This window comes from Haliotis rubra, unplaced genomic scaffold (genome assembly GCF_003918875.1).
Source record: "Haliotis rubra isolate DU_JTF1 unplaced genomic scaffold, ASM391887v1 Scf370, whole genome shotgun sequence".
In the NCBI taxonomy this organism is placed as follows: domain Eukaryota; kingdom Metazoa; phylum Mollusca; class Gastropoda; order Lepetellida; family Haliotidae; genus Haliotis; species Haliotis rubra.
The window spans coordinates 760,422-776,590 of record NW_025767047.1 but is presented as its reverse complement, the minus strand read 5'-3'; the positions used below and the strand labels follow the sequence as shown (position 1 = coordinate 776,590).

General features: G+C 40.8%; 1 protein-coding gene across 1 annotated transcript in view; it reads right to left on the bottom strand.

Annotated features, from left to right (window-relative positions):
• LOC124285920 (DNA mismatch repair protein Msh6-like) overlaps positions 1-16,169 on the bottom strand; it is a 139,165-nt gene that overhangs the window by 24,313 nt on the left and 98,683 nt on the right. Inside the window, exons 20-30 of the mRNA XM_046722197.1 lie at positions 12,533-12,557; positions 12,321-12,401; positions 12,105-12,200; positions 7,920-8,013; positions 7,083-7,137; positions 6,651-6,729; positions 5,775-6,026; positions 5,394-5,526; positions 1,809-1,907; positions 1,533-1,652; positions 1,145-1,231 (exon numbers count right to left, since the gene is read on the bottom strand). Of these exons, the coding sequence (XP_046578153.1) occupies positions 1,145-1,231; positions 1,533-1,652; positions 1,809-1,907; positions 5,394-5,526; positions 5,775-6,026; positions 6,651-6,729; positions 7,083-7,137; positions 7,920-8,013; positions 12,105-12,200; positions 12,321-12,401; positions 12,533-12,557 (1,121 nt within the window). The remainder of the gene's footprint in view (positions 1-1,144; positions 1,232-1,532; positions 1,653-1,808; positions 1,908-5,393; positions 5,527-5,774; positions 6,027-6,650; positions 6,730-7,082; positions 7,138-7,919; positions 8,014-12,104; positions 12,201-12,320; positions 12,402-12,532; positions 12,558-16,169) is intronic.

Below are 16,169 nucleotides of genomic sequence, written 5' to 3'. Positions count from 1 at the left end.
CAGATGCTTATCCTATCTCACGCAATGGATGACCACCCGGCCTCCCCACTGCTCAGATTAAAACATTGCTCCAAGAATGAGAATGATCAGAGAGAGGTGTTCATGTGAGCAGACAGTGGAGCGTGCTGCATGCTTCTCAGGCGACACAGAAGCTGTCCAATTAGGGGAGCAGCATGGAGTGCACAGGCGAAAGGACCAAGAGGCCAAGGATTTTGTTTGCAAGTCGTTTCCACTCAGCTGGTCGAATTGAAGAGGGAGAGAGTACAACATGAGAGATAGGATAAGTTTAAAAATGTATATCACTGGCAATAAGTTGGGTCTAGATTTGGTACACCTACCCACCATTATTCTATCACTAGCACTAAGATGGGTCTAGAAATGGTCTACCTACCCATCATTATTCTATCACTAGCACTAAGTTTCGTCCAGATTTGGTCTACCTACCAGATAATATCATAGCACTAGCCTGATAATATCATATCACTGGCAGTAAGTTGGGTCTAGATTTGGTCTACCCACCAGATAATATCATATCACTGGCACTAAGTTGGGTCTAGAGTTGGTCTACCCACCTGATAATATCATATCACTGGCACTAAGTTGGGTCTAGAGTTGGTCTACCCACCTGATAATATCATATCACTGGCACTAAGTTGGGTCTAGAGTTGGTCTACCCACCTGATAATATCATATCACTGGCACTAAGTTGGGTCTAGAGTTGGTCTACCCACCTGATAATATCATATCACTGGCACTAAGTTGGGTCTAGAGTTGGTCTACCTACCTGATAATATCATATCACTGGCACTAAGTTGGGTCTAGAGTTGGTCTACCTACCTGATAACATCACATCACTGGCACTAAGTTGGGTCTACCCACCTGATAATATAATATCACTGTCACTAAGTAGGGTCTAGAGTTGGTCTACCCACCTGATAACATCATATCACTGGCACTAAGTTGGGTCTAGAGTTGGTCTACCCACCTGATAATATAATATCACTGGCACTAAGTTGGGTCTAGAGTTGGTCTACCCACCTGATAATATAATATCACTGGCACTAAGTTGGTTCTAGAGTTGGTCTACCCACCTGATAATATCATATCACTGGCACTAAGTTGGGTCTAGAGTTGGTCTACCTACCGCCATTATTCTATCACTGGCACCAAGCCGAGTGAAGACACGGTCTACGGGAGTCAGTCGACACTTCTCTGCTGGCACATAACAGCCCTGGAACAAAGAAGATGAACTATTTAAACTGTTGGTCGGTAAAATATCCACTCTTCCATTCTGAATGCCACAAAACAATTACACAAAATCACACTGACATCTCCTGTTAAATATGAGCACAGACACATTATGTTCTGTATTCTTAGGACAACTGCTGCCTCAGGTCAAAATGTCATCATCATGCTCTTCAGGGACTTAATCTCGTTTCCTGGAAATAACCACAAAAGGAATCTTTCTTAAGTGAACGATGTCATCAAAAATTGCAATTAATGAGTGTTGTATTAAAGCCTCAGTTTCTCACCAGTTGAGCCATGATAGTTATCAATCCCACTTGTCTCATGAGTGTAGATTTCCCACCCATGTTGGGCCCCGTCACCAGCACAATGCGACTGCGGGAGTATTCACCATCCTCATCTGCCTCCTGCACACCAGGAAAACACCATTAACATCACTCACACTTAACATCAACATACAGTCATATTTCCTTTCTACACTAAATTGTCTTTCAATCTATAAAGATGCTGTATCCTTCACCAGCAATATCATGCACAACACGGCAGATCATAGAAACACTTACATCACCAACACCTATCACAGTATCATTTGGTATGAAGTCTCCACCAGAGAATGTTCGGGCCACACATGGGTGACGAGCCTCACGTAACTCCAGGAATGGCTGGAAAAGAAGTTGAACAACTCTATTATGAATGACAACTTAACCACCACGGTTAGAGAAAGTTAAACAGCTGTGAAATGAATGAGCCCATACACACCACTCTTGCATAATGTTAAACAGTTGCATTTTGACCTCATACACACAACTGTTACATGAAGTATTACCACACTGTTACAGGAAGTATACACCACACTGTTAGAGGAAGTATTACCCCACTGTTACAGGAAGTATTACCACAATGTTACAGGAAGTATACACCACACTGTTACAGGAAGTATACACCACTGTTACAGGAAGTATACACCACACTGTTATAGAAAGTATACACTGCACTGTTACAGGAAGTATACACCACACTGTTACAGGAAGTATACACCACTGTTACAGGAAGTATACACCACACTGTTATAGAAAGTATACATCACACTGTTACAGGAAGTATACACCACACTGTTATAGAAAGCATACACCACACTGTTACAGGAAGTATACACCACACTGTTATAGAAAGCATACACCACACTGTTACAGGAAGTATACACTGTTACAGGAAGTATACACCACACTGTTATAGAAAGTATACACCACACTGTTATAGAAAGTATACACCACACTGTTACAGGAAGTAGAAAGCATACACCACACTGTTACAGGAAGTATACACTATTACAGGAAGTATACACCACACTGTTATAGAAAGTATACACCACACTGTTACAGGAAGTAGGAAGTATACACAACACTGTTACAGGAAGTATACACTGTTACATGAAGTATACACCACACTGTTATAGAAAGTATACACCACACTGTTACAGGAAGTATACACCACACTGTTACAGGAAGTATACACTGTTACAGGAAGTATACAGGGGAAAGAAACCATTCAAAATTGTCCACTTGACCACAGCAGCAATAATTAGTGGTCCTGTCCGTTGCTTCACTGGTGCAAAGTAACATTCGTGTAGATTTACTTAACTATCAATACAAAATTCCCTGGCCACCAGGAAGTATACACCACATTGTTATAGAAGCATACACCACACTGTTACAGGAAGAATACACTGTTACAGGAAGTATACACCACACTGTTATAGAAAGTATACACCACACTGTTACAGGAAGTATACACTATTACAGGAAGTATACACCACACTGTTATAGAAAGTATACACCACACTGTTATAGAAAGTATACACCACACTGTTACAGGAAGTATACACTATTACAGGAAGTATACACCACACTGTTATAGAAAGTATACACCACACTGTTATAGAAAGTATACACCACACTGTTACAGGAAGTATACACCACACTGTTATAGAAGCATACACCACACTGTTACAGGAGTATACACTGTTACAGGAGGTATACCACACTGTCACTATTGCAGGAAGTATACACCACACTGTTATTAGAAGTATAGTTATAGAAAGCATACACCACACTGTTACAGGAAGTATACAATTCACACTGTTACAGGAGAAGCATACACCACCGTTACACTATTATGGAAGAGTATACATACACACTGTTACAGGAAGTATACACCACACTGTTATAGAAAAGCATACACCACACTGTTACCAGGAAGTATACACCACACTGTTATAGAAAGCATACACCACACTGTTACAGGAAGTATACACTGTTACAGGAAGTATACACCACACTGTTATAGAAAGTATACACCACACTGTTATGGAAAGTATACACCACACTGTTAGGAGAAAGCATACACCACACTGTTACAGGAAGCGCGCGTTATAGAAAAATTATACACCACACTGTGTTACAGCAGGAAGCATATACACCACACCGTTACAGGAAGTATGTTGACCGTTACAGGAAGTATACAGGGAAAGAAACCATTCAAAAATCGGTCCACTTGACCACAAAGGCAATAAATTGCGGGTCCTGTCCCAGATTCATCACTGGTGCAAAGTAACATTCGATTTCCACTTAACTATCAATACAAATTCCCGCCACCGCGGGAAGTTACACCATTACTGGTTATAGAAAGCATACACCACACCGTTATGGAAGAAATACACTGTTAGAGCAGGTATACTACACTGTCATAGAAGTATACACCACACTGTTACAGGAAGTATACACCGCACTATTTATAGGAAGTATACACCACACTGTTACAGGAAAGTATACACCACACTGTTATAGAAAGTATACACCACACAGACAATTATGTTACAGGAAGTATACACCACACTGTTATAGAAAGCAGTAATACTGCGGAATAGAAAGTGCACGCCACACTGTTACAGGAAGTATGTACCACACTGTTATAGAGTTATAATAATACGTATGGAAGTATACAATTGACGCAGGTACCGGAGCATACCAACACTCTTATGGAAGTATACACGGGTATACGCCACACTGTTATAGGAAAGCATATAACTAAAAGTTACCGGAAACGCCATAGGAAAGTATACTGTTACCACACAATCACCTTTATGGAAAGTATACTGTTAGGAAAGTATACATACACACTGTTGTAGAAGTATACACCACACTGTTATAGAAAGTTTACACTACACTGTTACAGGAAGTAGAAAGCATACACCACACTGTTACAGGAAGTATACACTGTTACATGAAGTATACACCACACTGTTATAGAAAGTATACACCACACTGTTATAGAAAGTATACACCACACTGTTACAGGAAGTATACACCACACTGTTATAGAAAGTATACACCACACTGTTACAGGAAGTATACACCACACTGTTATAGAAAGTATACATCACACTGTTACAGGAAGTATACACCACACTGTTATAGAAAGTATACACCACACTGTTACAGGAGTAGAAAGCATACACCACACTGTTACAGGAAGTATACACTGTTACATGAAGTATACACCACACTGTTATAGAAAGTTTACACCACACTGTTACAGGAAGTATACACCACACTGTTACAGGAAGTATACACCACACTGTTATGGAAAGTATACACCACACTGTTATAGAAAGTTTACACCACACTGTTACAGGAGTAGAAAGCATACAACACACTGTTACAGGAAGTATAAACTGTTACATGAAGTATACACCACACTGTTATAGAAAGTTTACACCACACTGTTACAGGAAGTATACACCACACTGTTACATGAAGTATACACCACACTGTTATAGAAAGTATACACCACACTGTTACAGGAAGTATACACCACACTGTTATAGAAAGTATACACCACACTGTTACAGGAAGTATACACCACACTGTTATAGAAAGTTCACACCACACTGTTACAGGAAGTATACACTATTACAGGAAGTATACACCACACTGTTATAGAAAGTATACACCACACTGTTACATGAAGTATACACCACACTGTTACAGGAATGTATAAAGGTCCACAATGTATAAACACTTAGATATTGTTGTGATCTACTTCAACACTCTCCCCAGGTCCAACACTTAGATATTGTCGTGATCTACCTCAACATTTTCCCCCAGGTCCACAAGCTCTGGACGGCAATTGACACCATCTCCACACCGGGAGTACTGAGCAAGGGAGATAATCACATCTAACACTGAGAGACAGTCCAAAACATCACGCCATTTCTTGTGCCTGCAAACACAAACATACATGTATAATATGACAACAGTTCATAATAAATCAATACATGAGACTACATCATGTGCTACTAACTGCTGAAAATAACAGGGTTTTCATCAACTTTACAAGAACAAAATTTGAGTAATGGGATATGGGGTGTATTGCTTTACCTTTGAATAACTCATCTGAATGTGTTTTTCAGGTACACCTCTATGGATGTCAGCCTCTGAATGTCTACAATAGTCTTACATCAGCCATACCTTTCATCAAAGCTGTAGAATACTCTCCTCATTGTGTCCTTCAGGGCTGTATCCTTTCTATCTTCAGCTTCTGTCAAGTCTGCCAACATGTCCTCAATGTCGGGTGTTCGGTACCGTTTCCATCCTTTCTTAGATGACATCACCTCATACTCCATGGGCACCCGTTTCCAAGCAACCTCTGGTATCTCCATTTGATAACGGTTCTTGGCTGTTCCCCAGTACACCATTGCCTGTAACATAAATGTTAGTTTGCTGAATACATAGGAAATACTCTACTAGCTATGAACCTGGAAGTTATATGGGATTTATCTTCAATCGTAAGTTCATATACTATTACCCTGATTCAATACACCAGTTGTCAAGATCGGATCAATTTAAACATTGGAGGTAATGCAGTGCATACATTCCAATCAGACAAATCATGGAGGCTTCCAAATTCTCATAAATCTCATCGATTCTGAGTCACTTCCATACCTAAAATGGTTTACTGAGGGAGTAGTTGTGTTTTGTTTGGAAAAAGTTTTGTTCAAAAATAGATTTCTGTTTTATGGTTGTGTAGAAATACAGTCAAATAGTTTAAGAAAGCAGACATCACATTGATTCAAGAATGTGTCCGTATTTTCATTGGTTGTTCCAAGTTCACCCTTACTTAACCTGACGTGACCTTCTTCAAAGTTTTGACAGTGAAGGAATGTGTCCAATCAGGAATTAAATACTGAATTTCAATAACATCAGAATTATTTTGTGACATAAGCTTGACATTTTCCCAGCCAAGCCCTCTTGACAGGTTAAGGCAGAATTGTGACGAAATTATCTATCTTTGACCAAAAGAACACCTCCAGGAAACACTGACCATACAACTAAGGCGATCTAAGCTGTTTGTCCAGATACTGCACAAGTCTCTTCTCGATAGCTTTGATGTCCTGAGTGGCCTGGTCATAGTCCGGGTTGACCCCTGACAAACATACCTCACAACATGACATACATACCTCACAACATGACAAACATCTCAGTTCACCTGCATCGTCACAAACACCCCAGTCTCATCAGAACATACACCAGTTGTGCTTCATGGATACAACCTCGAACAAGAAACCTCCTGTTTTAGACTGGATATGTTTCAGAGCTGTCCAACACAAATGTTGAGACTTCCAGACATCATCAACAACAACCTACTTCAATCTGTTTCCAAGGATACAGGATTTTACAATACTGTCTTAATAATGCAACACCACTGAAAATACAATTGACTTTGTAGCAATTGGCTAACAAGGATCGTGTTACACGTGTAAACAAAGTTTTTCTTACCTTTACTTGGTAATATAGTTCCATCCTTACGAGCTTTACTGTGATCAAAAGCAGCCTGTCAAAATGATATGTGTTTCATCAAAGCAATTACACATGTCTGTCTCTAATTACAGTTACTTAATCCTTCAAATGACACTTACAACCTACATGCATGAATGAGATATTCACAAGATAGCTGTTTTTGAAAAACATCTGGAGAATTACTCCAAGGTGAGCAGAATATTCCTGTTATTCACATTAAAGCTCTCCCAGACTCAAAGCCCTGAAATACACAATCTCGAACACTATCTCTAGAATACGACCTCTAACACTTTCGCTCTGAAACTTCTCAATCCATAGGTTGACATGAATTAAAAAATTACGAAGGCGTCCCTGTTACACTTGATTGCTGAATCCCACATAAGGCTGGGTGCCCCAGAAGTACCCACAATACAAGTAAAGAAGACAACCACACAGTGACAAAAGGTTAACAGGTAAGACAAACAGACCTGTGTTTGGTTGTCGTGAAAACACTAGATACTTCTTCTTGCTGCTGAATATTCTAAAATTAGTCCACTTATGATGCCACTTATGGTTTCTGGTAAATCTGATGACGCCACTTCCATTTTTTTGTTATCTAGGAGATGAGATTAATGGTATCATTTCCCTGATTTTATTAAATCTCATCAATTTTTTATTGAAGTCAACCTGTAGATTAAGAAATGACTTTCAGGAAAAATGGCAATGTAGTGTTAGAGGGATGTATTCATAAGAGTTTCTTCCTATTACAGTTCTGGATCAAGTATCAACATCTTTCCAATAGAACCCAATGTCCCAGGTATGTACTGTTAGACTTACATCAAAGAATGCCAAGTCCTCACTGATGTCAGGGAAGTGTCCATGGTCTGTCTCGGAGCAGCGGATGGACAGAGTCTTCTTCAGTAGTGAGGACCTGTACAGAACACGCCTCACCATTACAACACATTCCCCCGGCACAATGCAAGCAGGTCCTTCTGAAGGCCAACATTCTAAACATTTCCATACATGGTACCAGATTTGTATTTGCATGTGCACAATGTGACACAATGATGCAATAGCTAATGAACATATGCCCAATGGTTCACAAGGATGAAGTATTTACTTTGTGCAACAGACATGTTTGATATGTTTCCAAAATACATAATCAGTTATTTCAATCAATATGCCGAGAAACTGACAATGCTTATAGCCTGTGCCATGGTCAAGGTCAAGGTCACGGTCAGGTGCATGGGTATTTTATCCTAACAGTGTCAAGATTGTATTTCTTAAGATGATTTTGTTTAAAAGCGATCTGTTTTGTTTATTTGTGCTGGCCATGGTCACAACAAACTGTTAATCTCTGAACTGCTCACCTGTCATCAATCACTCAATTAAAACTTCAACAGCTGTTCAAAGCAGCAAGAAGCAATTCAAGGCAAGTGAGTAAATACATTAAGTTCAGACACGATGTCCTCAATTTACACCCTCATTTAACTGTCGCAAAACAACGATTGGGCTGATTCTTTGAAGAGAGTCCTCCTTGGGGTACTTACAAGCATTTTCAAGTCCATAAAAATTCCTACAACAGTTGTAACTATATTTTGAATAAAATATTTACCAAACAAAAACACTTGTTTTTGTCTTATTCAACCAATCCTGCAGCGAAGATTTCTGAGGAAATCAAATGAGTGTAAACAATTGCTGTAATGCAATTCAAGTGTCGCGATAAAGTACCACCACAAACGCCCTCTGCCGAGGTGGGAGAGTGTAATTACCCACCACCATAACCAGTGCAGATGTGCGTAAAGTCGAAAGCTCTTCATCAGCTAGAGAGTTACTACTCTGCCCAGTGCAGAAAACTGACTGACCAAACCCGAGCAGTCCGGAGTCTATTGTGTCTAATGAACACACTCTTCCAACTCCAAATTGCCGCATAACAGATCTCTTCCATGGGCAGAGACGTAGCATATGCCTCAGAGGTGGCTACTGCCCTAACCAACTGAGCTTTCAAACCCTTATGGATATTGCCCATGCACATGGCAGAGATAAGCCACCTAGAGATGGTCCGCTTGCCTGCTGGAAAACCAGAATTCACCCCGTCATAACAGCAGAACAACTGACTATCCTTATGCATATCTTTTGTTCGTTTGACATAAGCCTTGAGAGTATTGCAGACATCTAGGATGCGTGACTTACAGGTCGCCCAGAATACCGCCCCAGCCTGTGAGGGATGCATCTGTTTGAATCGAGAGTGTCGGGTCGGTGTCTCCAGGGGGAGCTCTCTGGATAAGGTCCCCCCCTTGTAGGTGAGGAATCAACCACCACTCTGGCAGCTCGAGACGCTTCTCGGAGATCTCTTGAGTGGGCCCACAGCTGTGCCAAGACCTCACACACACACGCCAAACTACATTCACTGTCGCCGCCATGTTTCCCAGCAACTGGAGCCATGTCCTTGTTGAAGTCATGGGTGACTCGAGGAAATACAAAGCAGTCCTCTTGATTTTGACATTGCGGTCTTGAGACAGGGAAACAAGACCCCCGCTCTGTATCGAATATTGCTCCCAAGAATATCAGATCCTGCGTCAGAACAAGTTCTAATTTCTTGACATTGACAATCCAGTTTAGTTTTGTAAGAATATCCAGCACTGAATGTGTCATATCTCGACTCAACTGTTGGCCTAGTGCTCTGAGGAGCCAGTTGTCAAGGTATGGGTGGCAACAGAGGCCCTGAAATCTGGCGAACACCCTTGGCACCTTAAAGATGCCAAAGGGGAGCACACGAAACTGGTAGCACTACCTGTCGAAGCAGAACCAAAGGAACTGCTTGAAATCGGGGGGCATTGGAACATGAAGGTATGAATCTTTCAGGTCAACTGACGTTAGCCAATCCCACGCCTCAACAGATGAGATCACTGAGCACAGTTTCTCCATCTTCAAGTATGGCACCTACTTATGCGATGAATAAAGGAACCATGCATACAGTATTTGTCTCCTTCTCACTCATCTTTAGGAATTACAACTTGAAAAAGTCAATGAAACTGGCACACGTCTTCTCAACGACAGAACAACAGCATCGAAAACAAGCATTGTCACTAAGGTGACAAAATTCCCTGCGGCAAATTATCAAATCAAACTTAAAAAGTAATGAAAGTTTAAGATGAAGTTTAATGTCAACAAAAACATGACCAGTCAACCTCTCTTGGCATCTTCTCTTTACTTGTTCAAACACACAAATATTTTCAAGACTGACTTTGACCTTGACATGAATGTCATAGTGTATGAAATATGCAAAAATGGTACTAAAGAAATTGCTTATTGCAAAACATCCCAAGGGAAGTCTTGAAAGTGAATGAAGAAAATCCAGTGAATTCAGGTTAACATGCCGAAATCTTCAAAGTGTTGCAGTGACCTTTAAAATTATGTGAAGGTCACCAAATTTTACTGGGCACTGCACCTTCATTAGTCATATAGATGAAGCTTGGTGTAAAAAATGAAAAAAAATCCAGTGAACGTTTTTGTGATATCTTGCTGACTATCTTAACATGCAATTTAACATGCTGAAATCTTCAAAGTGTCTTTATGACCTTGAAAATTAAATGAAGGTCACCCAAAATCGACATGCATGTTAACATGCTGAAATCTTCAAAGTATCGCCATGACCTTGAAAAGTTTGTGAAGGTCACCAAAATCAACTGGTCCCTGGCGCCTTCCCTTGATAAAGCTTGGCGTTGAATATGAAGAAAATCCAGTGAACGGTTCTTAAGATAGCTTAACATGCAGGTTAACATGCTGAAATCTTCAAAGTGTCGCCATGACCTTGAAAATTATGTAAAGGTCACCAATATCGACTGGGCCCGCACTTTCCCTAGATAAAGCTTGGTGTTGAATATGAAGAAAATCTAGTGAACGGTTCTTGAGATATCTCGCTGACAAGAGTAAAACGTTAAAGTCCCCTTGTGACCTTGAAATGAAGGTCAAGGTCACGTACGTACATACGGAGCCTAATACTATATCCCCCGCTTAGCACTAAACGCGCGGCTGGGGATAATGAGTAACGAGGTTGAAGGTTAGAGTTACCTTCTCTTGGCTGTGGGGCCCTGCAGTGGTGGTCGACAAAAACAGTTTTTGTTTTGTAAATATTTTCTTCAAAATATATTTACAACTGTCATAGGAATTTTTAAAGGACATAAATGATTATAAGTACCTCAAGGAGGACCTCTTCTGAAAAAGAATCAGAAATGGAAATGTTTTCATGGCAGACACACAAGTGCACTGGTTTAGATATTGACAGTCAAAAAGTGAGGCGAGGTGAAATTGGTTTATACGTCGTGCTTGAGAATATTTCTCTCTCATATGACGACGTGCATGCGTGTGTATGTGTATGTGCAGCTGCTTGTACTTGCCCAGACTGAAGCTGGTTTTATAGTGCTAGCCCACTGAGATACCATGCCGCAGTGAAGCATGAATACCCCACTCAGACACATTATGCTGACTCCGAGCCGACCAGTCCTTGTAGTACCCATTAATGCCGAGCGCCAGGCAGGGACTAGCAAGTACCATATTTTAACGTCTTTTGGTATGACGCGGTTGGGGATCGAACCCGTGACCTTCCGCTCTCCGGGCGGACGCTCTAACCAGCAACGTAGGTGTTACTGACATACTCTATATATGGTTGTAATCAGAATAATATTGCCCAATATTCTCTCCTGGAGCCTATAGTTTGTATATTCAATGAGGTCACTAGCTTCCTAATGTGTCAGTTTTGTTGTGTGTTTTTTGATGTACTGAGATCACTTGTGACATCACTTCCAGATGATATTACAAATAATTGCCCATTTCCTTGTACTGATGTTTCCTATGACAAACTGCCAGAAGCAAGCAAATGTTACATGAAAGAATTGCTTGTATCACCCATACCTGTGATTGTGATGTACCAGTATCTTCCTGCACTGGCAGCTACTACAACTCCCCCAGACATCAAAGGCTGAAACAGCATCCAACCAAACAAGAAGCAGGGCTACTTACCTGAACTTAGACGTGTCAGTCTGGACTTTCTGTGCCATTTGAAAAGCAGATTTAAATCCTCCAAGTGTTGCAAGAAAATCTTCTATCTTTCTTTTACTGTAAAAGCACACACAATAATGTTGAATCACCAATAAAAAATATATAAAAGATATGGTAATTGTTTGTGAGTGGTTAGGTGGAACTAAAATTGTGTTGTAGGTGTGTCTGCAAGCCTACCTGTAGCTGACTTCTTCATACAGGATAGCTCTGCTGTCCGGGTGCTTCCTGCTTCTGCATGCTGACCCTAAGGTGTGGATTCTGTGAACAAGGGAGATGCCTTTGTAGTAGGAAGAAACGGTCAATTTGAGCACTTTTAGGAAAAGAAAGCTACCTCCTCTACATGCAAGACTTGGCTGTACCAGCTGCGAAGCAGCCCCAATCATGGTTACAACCATTGCCGGAACAACCTCTTGCCTGTACAAACAGGTATTGGAAACACTTCAAATCTTCATACACAGCACAGCACACAGCCAAGTATTCAGACATATCTAGCCAACACACCAGTATAAGACATATCTATCCAACACACCCATCCAACACACCAGTATAAGACATATCTATCCAACACACCAGTATAAGACATATCTAGCCAACACACCAGTATAAGACATATCTAGCCAACACACCAGTATAAGACATATCTAGCCAACACACCAGTATAAGACATATCTAGCCAACACACATACGACATATCTATCCAACACACCAGTATAAGACATATCTAGCCAACACACCACCAGTATAAGCAGTACATATCTAGCCAACACACCAGTATAAGACATATCTAGCCAACACACTAGCCAACACACCAGTAAGCATATCTACATATCTAGCCAACACACCAGTAGTATAAGACATATCTAGCCAACACACCAGTATAAGACATATCTAGCCAACACACCAGTATAAGACATATATACCACATATCTCTAGCCAACACACCAGTATAAGATATATCTAGCCAACACACCAGTATAAGACATATCACACCAGCCAACAACACACCAGTATAAGACATATCTAGCCAACACACCAGTATAAGACATATCTAGCCAACACACCAGTATAAGACATATCTAGCCAACACACAAGTATAAGACATATCTAGCCAACACACCAGTATAAGACATATCTAGCCAACACACCAGTATAAGACATATCTAGCCAACACACCAGTATAAGACATATCTAGCCAACACACCAGTATAAGACATATCTAGCCAACACACCAGTAGCCAACACACATATCTAGCCAACACACCAGTATAAGACATATCTAGCCAACACACCAGTATAAGACATATCTAGCCAACACACCATAAGACATATCTAGACATATCTAGCCAACACACCAGTATAAGACATATCTAGCCAACACACCAGTATACCAGTATCCAACATATCTAGCCAACACACCAGTATAAGACATATCTAGCCAACACACCAGTATAAGACATATCTAGCCAACACACCAGTACACGACATATCTAGCCAACACACCAGACATATCTATAAGCATAGTACATATCTAGCCAACACACACATATGTAGCCATATATCTAGTAACACACCAGTATATACATATCTAGCCAACACAGTAAGTATATCTAGCCAACACACATATCTTAGTATAAGACATATCTAACACACAGTAGTATAAGACATATCTAGCCAACACAGTATAAGTATATCTAGACATATCTAGCCAACACACCAGTAGTATAGACATATCGACAGCCAACACACAAGTATACGACATATCTAGCCAACACACAAGTATATGACATATCTAGCCAACACAACATATCTACACACAGTATACGACATATCTAGCCAACACACCAGTATAAGACATATCGACATATAGCCAACACACACGACATAGTAGCCAACACACAAGTATACGACATATCTAGCCAACACACAAGTATACGACATATCTAGCCAACACACAAGTATACGACATATCTAGCGAACACAACAGTGCACTACATATCTGGCCAACAATGCCCATAGATGCATGCCATCAGCCGGGTATTTACAATGTTTGCAACATACTTCATTATAGAGCATGATGTCTGAAGACACTATATACAACAATCTTCCACCTCATTATAGAGCATGATGTCTGAAGACACTATATACAACAATCTTCCACCTCATTATAGAGCATGATGTCTGAAGACACTATATACAACAATCTTCCACCTCATTATAGAGCATGATGTCTGAAGACACTATATACAACAATCTTCCACCTCATTATAGAGCATGATGTCTGAAGACACTATATACAACAATCTTCCACCTCATTATATAGCATGATGTCTGAAGACACTATATACAACAATCTTCCAAGACTTGCAACTAATGGTCGCACTTCATTTTATTTGACAGGATTAAATTCAGTCAATAACAGGAACACTGGTGACGGAAATGTAATTTTTTAAGTAAAATTGATATTTTATACTTATCCTGACTCCTGATCTTTTGCTTATCTCCCTTGAAGTTCCCGAAGCGGACGTACAATACTCACCCACGAGCTACTTCCCTTCCTCTTTCCCGCGCAAACCTACCATGTGACGTGCGCAGACTTGTCACTCTCTCCTTATATTTCGCCCATGCACTTGGATCTGCTGTGAAATCACAAGTGTCGTCAACGGGGAGGCTGGGAGGGCTTGTTCGTCATGAGTCAGAATAAGTATAAAATATCAATTTTACTTTAAAAGATTACATATTTTTCCTTATTCTGACTCATGATCTTTTGCTTATAGAATCCGTCGGAATAGGTGGTGGGTCAAGCCACTGGATTCAACAGCTGTCCTTAGATACGTCCTGTATTCCCCCATGGATACTGCAAACGGCATTTCCTTGGTCCTACTCTTCCAACTTGCGTAGTAACTCGGGGGGACCACTCCTTGTCTTACTTCAATCTCAGACAAGTTGAATCATGTAGATTCGTGTGGTTATAGATAAACTAGTATTCTCCTGTACTAGATATCTCATAACAACCCATAGATTATGATAAGGTCTTTATCATAAATGAGTTGCGATCCCTTTATGTGCAGGTAAGATCATTACCAGTACAGGATCTTATATCACTCATGCTATCCTATCCTAGACTGTGCACATGGACTTTCAAACTAATACTTTTCCTAGTAAAAGTCATCTACAAGTCAGCGTGATAAAGGGTGAGATTTCCAACTCAGCACCTTTGAGCAACCGTTAGTTCCTGTGCTACAACGAGAGGCCCAAATTGGTGAATGCCTGAGACGTCTTCAGTGGCTATGTCTTGGAGGTAGTGGTTGGCAACACCGTATCCGACTTCCAAAAGCAGCCCTCCATGATTGTCGGTATAGAGCAATTTCCATGTAGAGCTAGTGTTGACGCCAGTGCTCTCACTTCGTGTGGGTTGGAAGCTCTAGGAGGTTCTAGTCCTGCTGCTTTGTAGGCTCTCAATATAACGGCTCTCATCCAGAACGATATGGTCGTTCTTGAGACTTCAGCTGATGTCTCTGTTGATAATGGGATGAATAGGCGCTTGAATTTCCTTCTCCTCGGGCTCTGACTGGGCACAAGGATAAGTCCTCTATATCTTGTGGGCCGAGGACTGTAGGCAGCGCTGGTACGTGGAATTGTCTATCTGGTTGGCCAGGTAGTTGATTCTTGGCAATAAAGTCCCATCTAAGTCCTACATGAACTGCATTATTTTGCCCGACCGTAGTCCAGCGCATGTATTTCCGATATGCGAGCTACAGTGGCTAACGCTAGCAGGAACAGCGTCTTCTGTGTTAGCAGCTCAATCGTGATCTGGTCTAGTGGCTCGTAGACATCACTGGTAAGATGACGCAGAATTACATTCAGGTCCCAGCCTGGAGCTCTGAATTTCTTTTGTTGGTCCTCCAACTTGAATGATCTCAGTAGAGCAAGTAATTCTGGTACTTTCGTCAACTTGATGCCTGTTTTCATGGTAATTACTGTACTGATTGCAGCGAGGTATGTAGATAGAGTCGAACCCTTCAGATG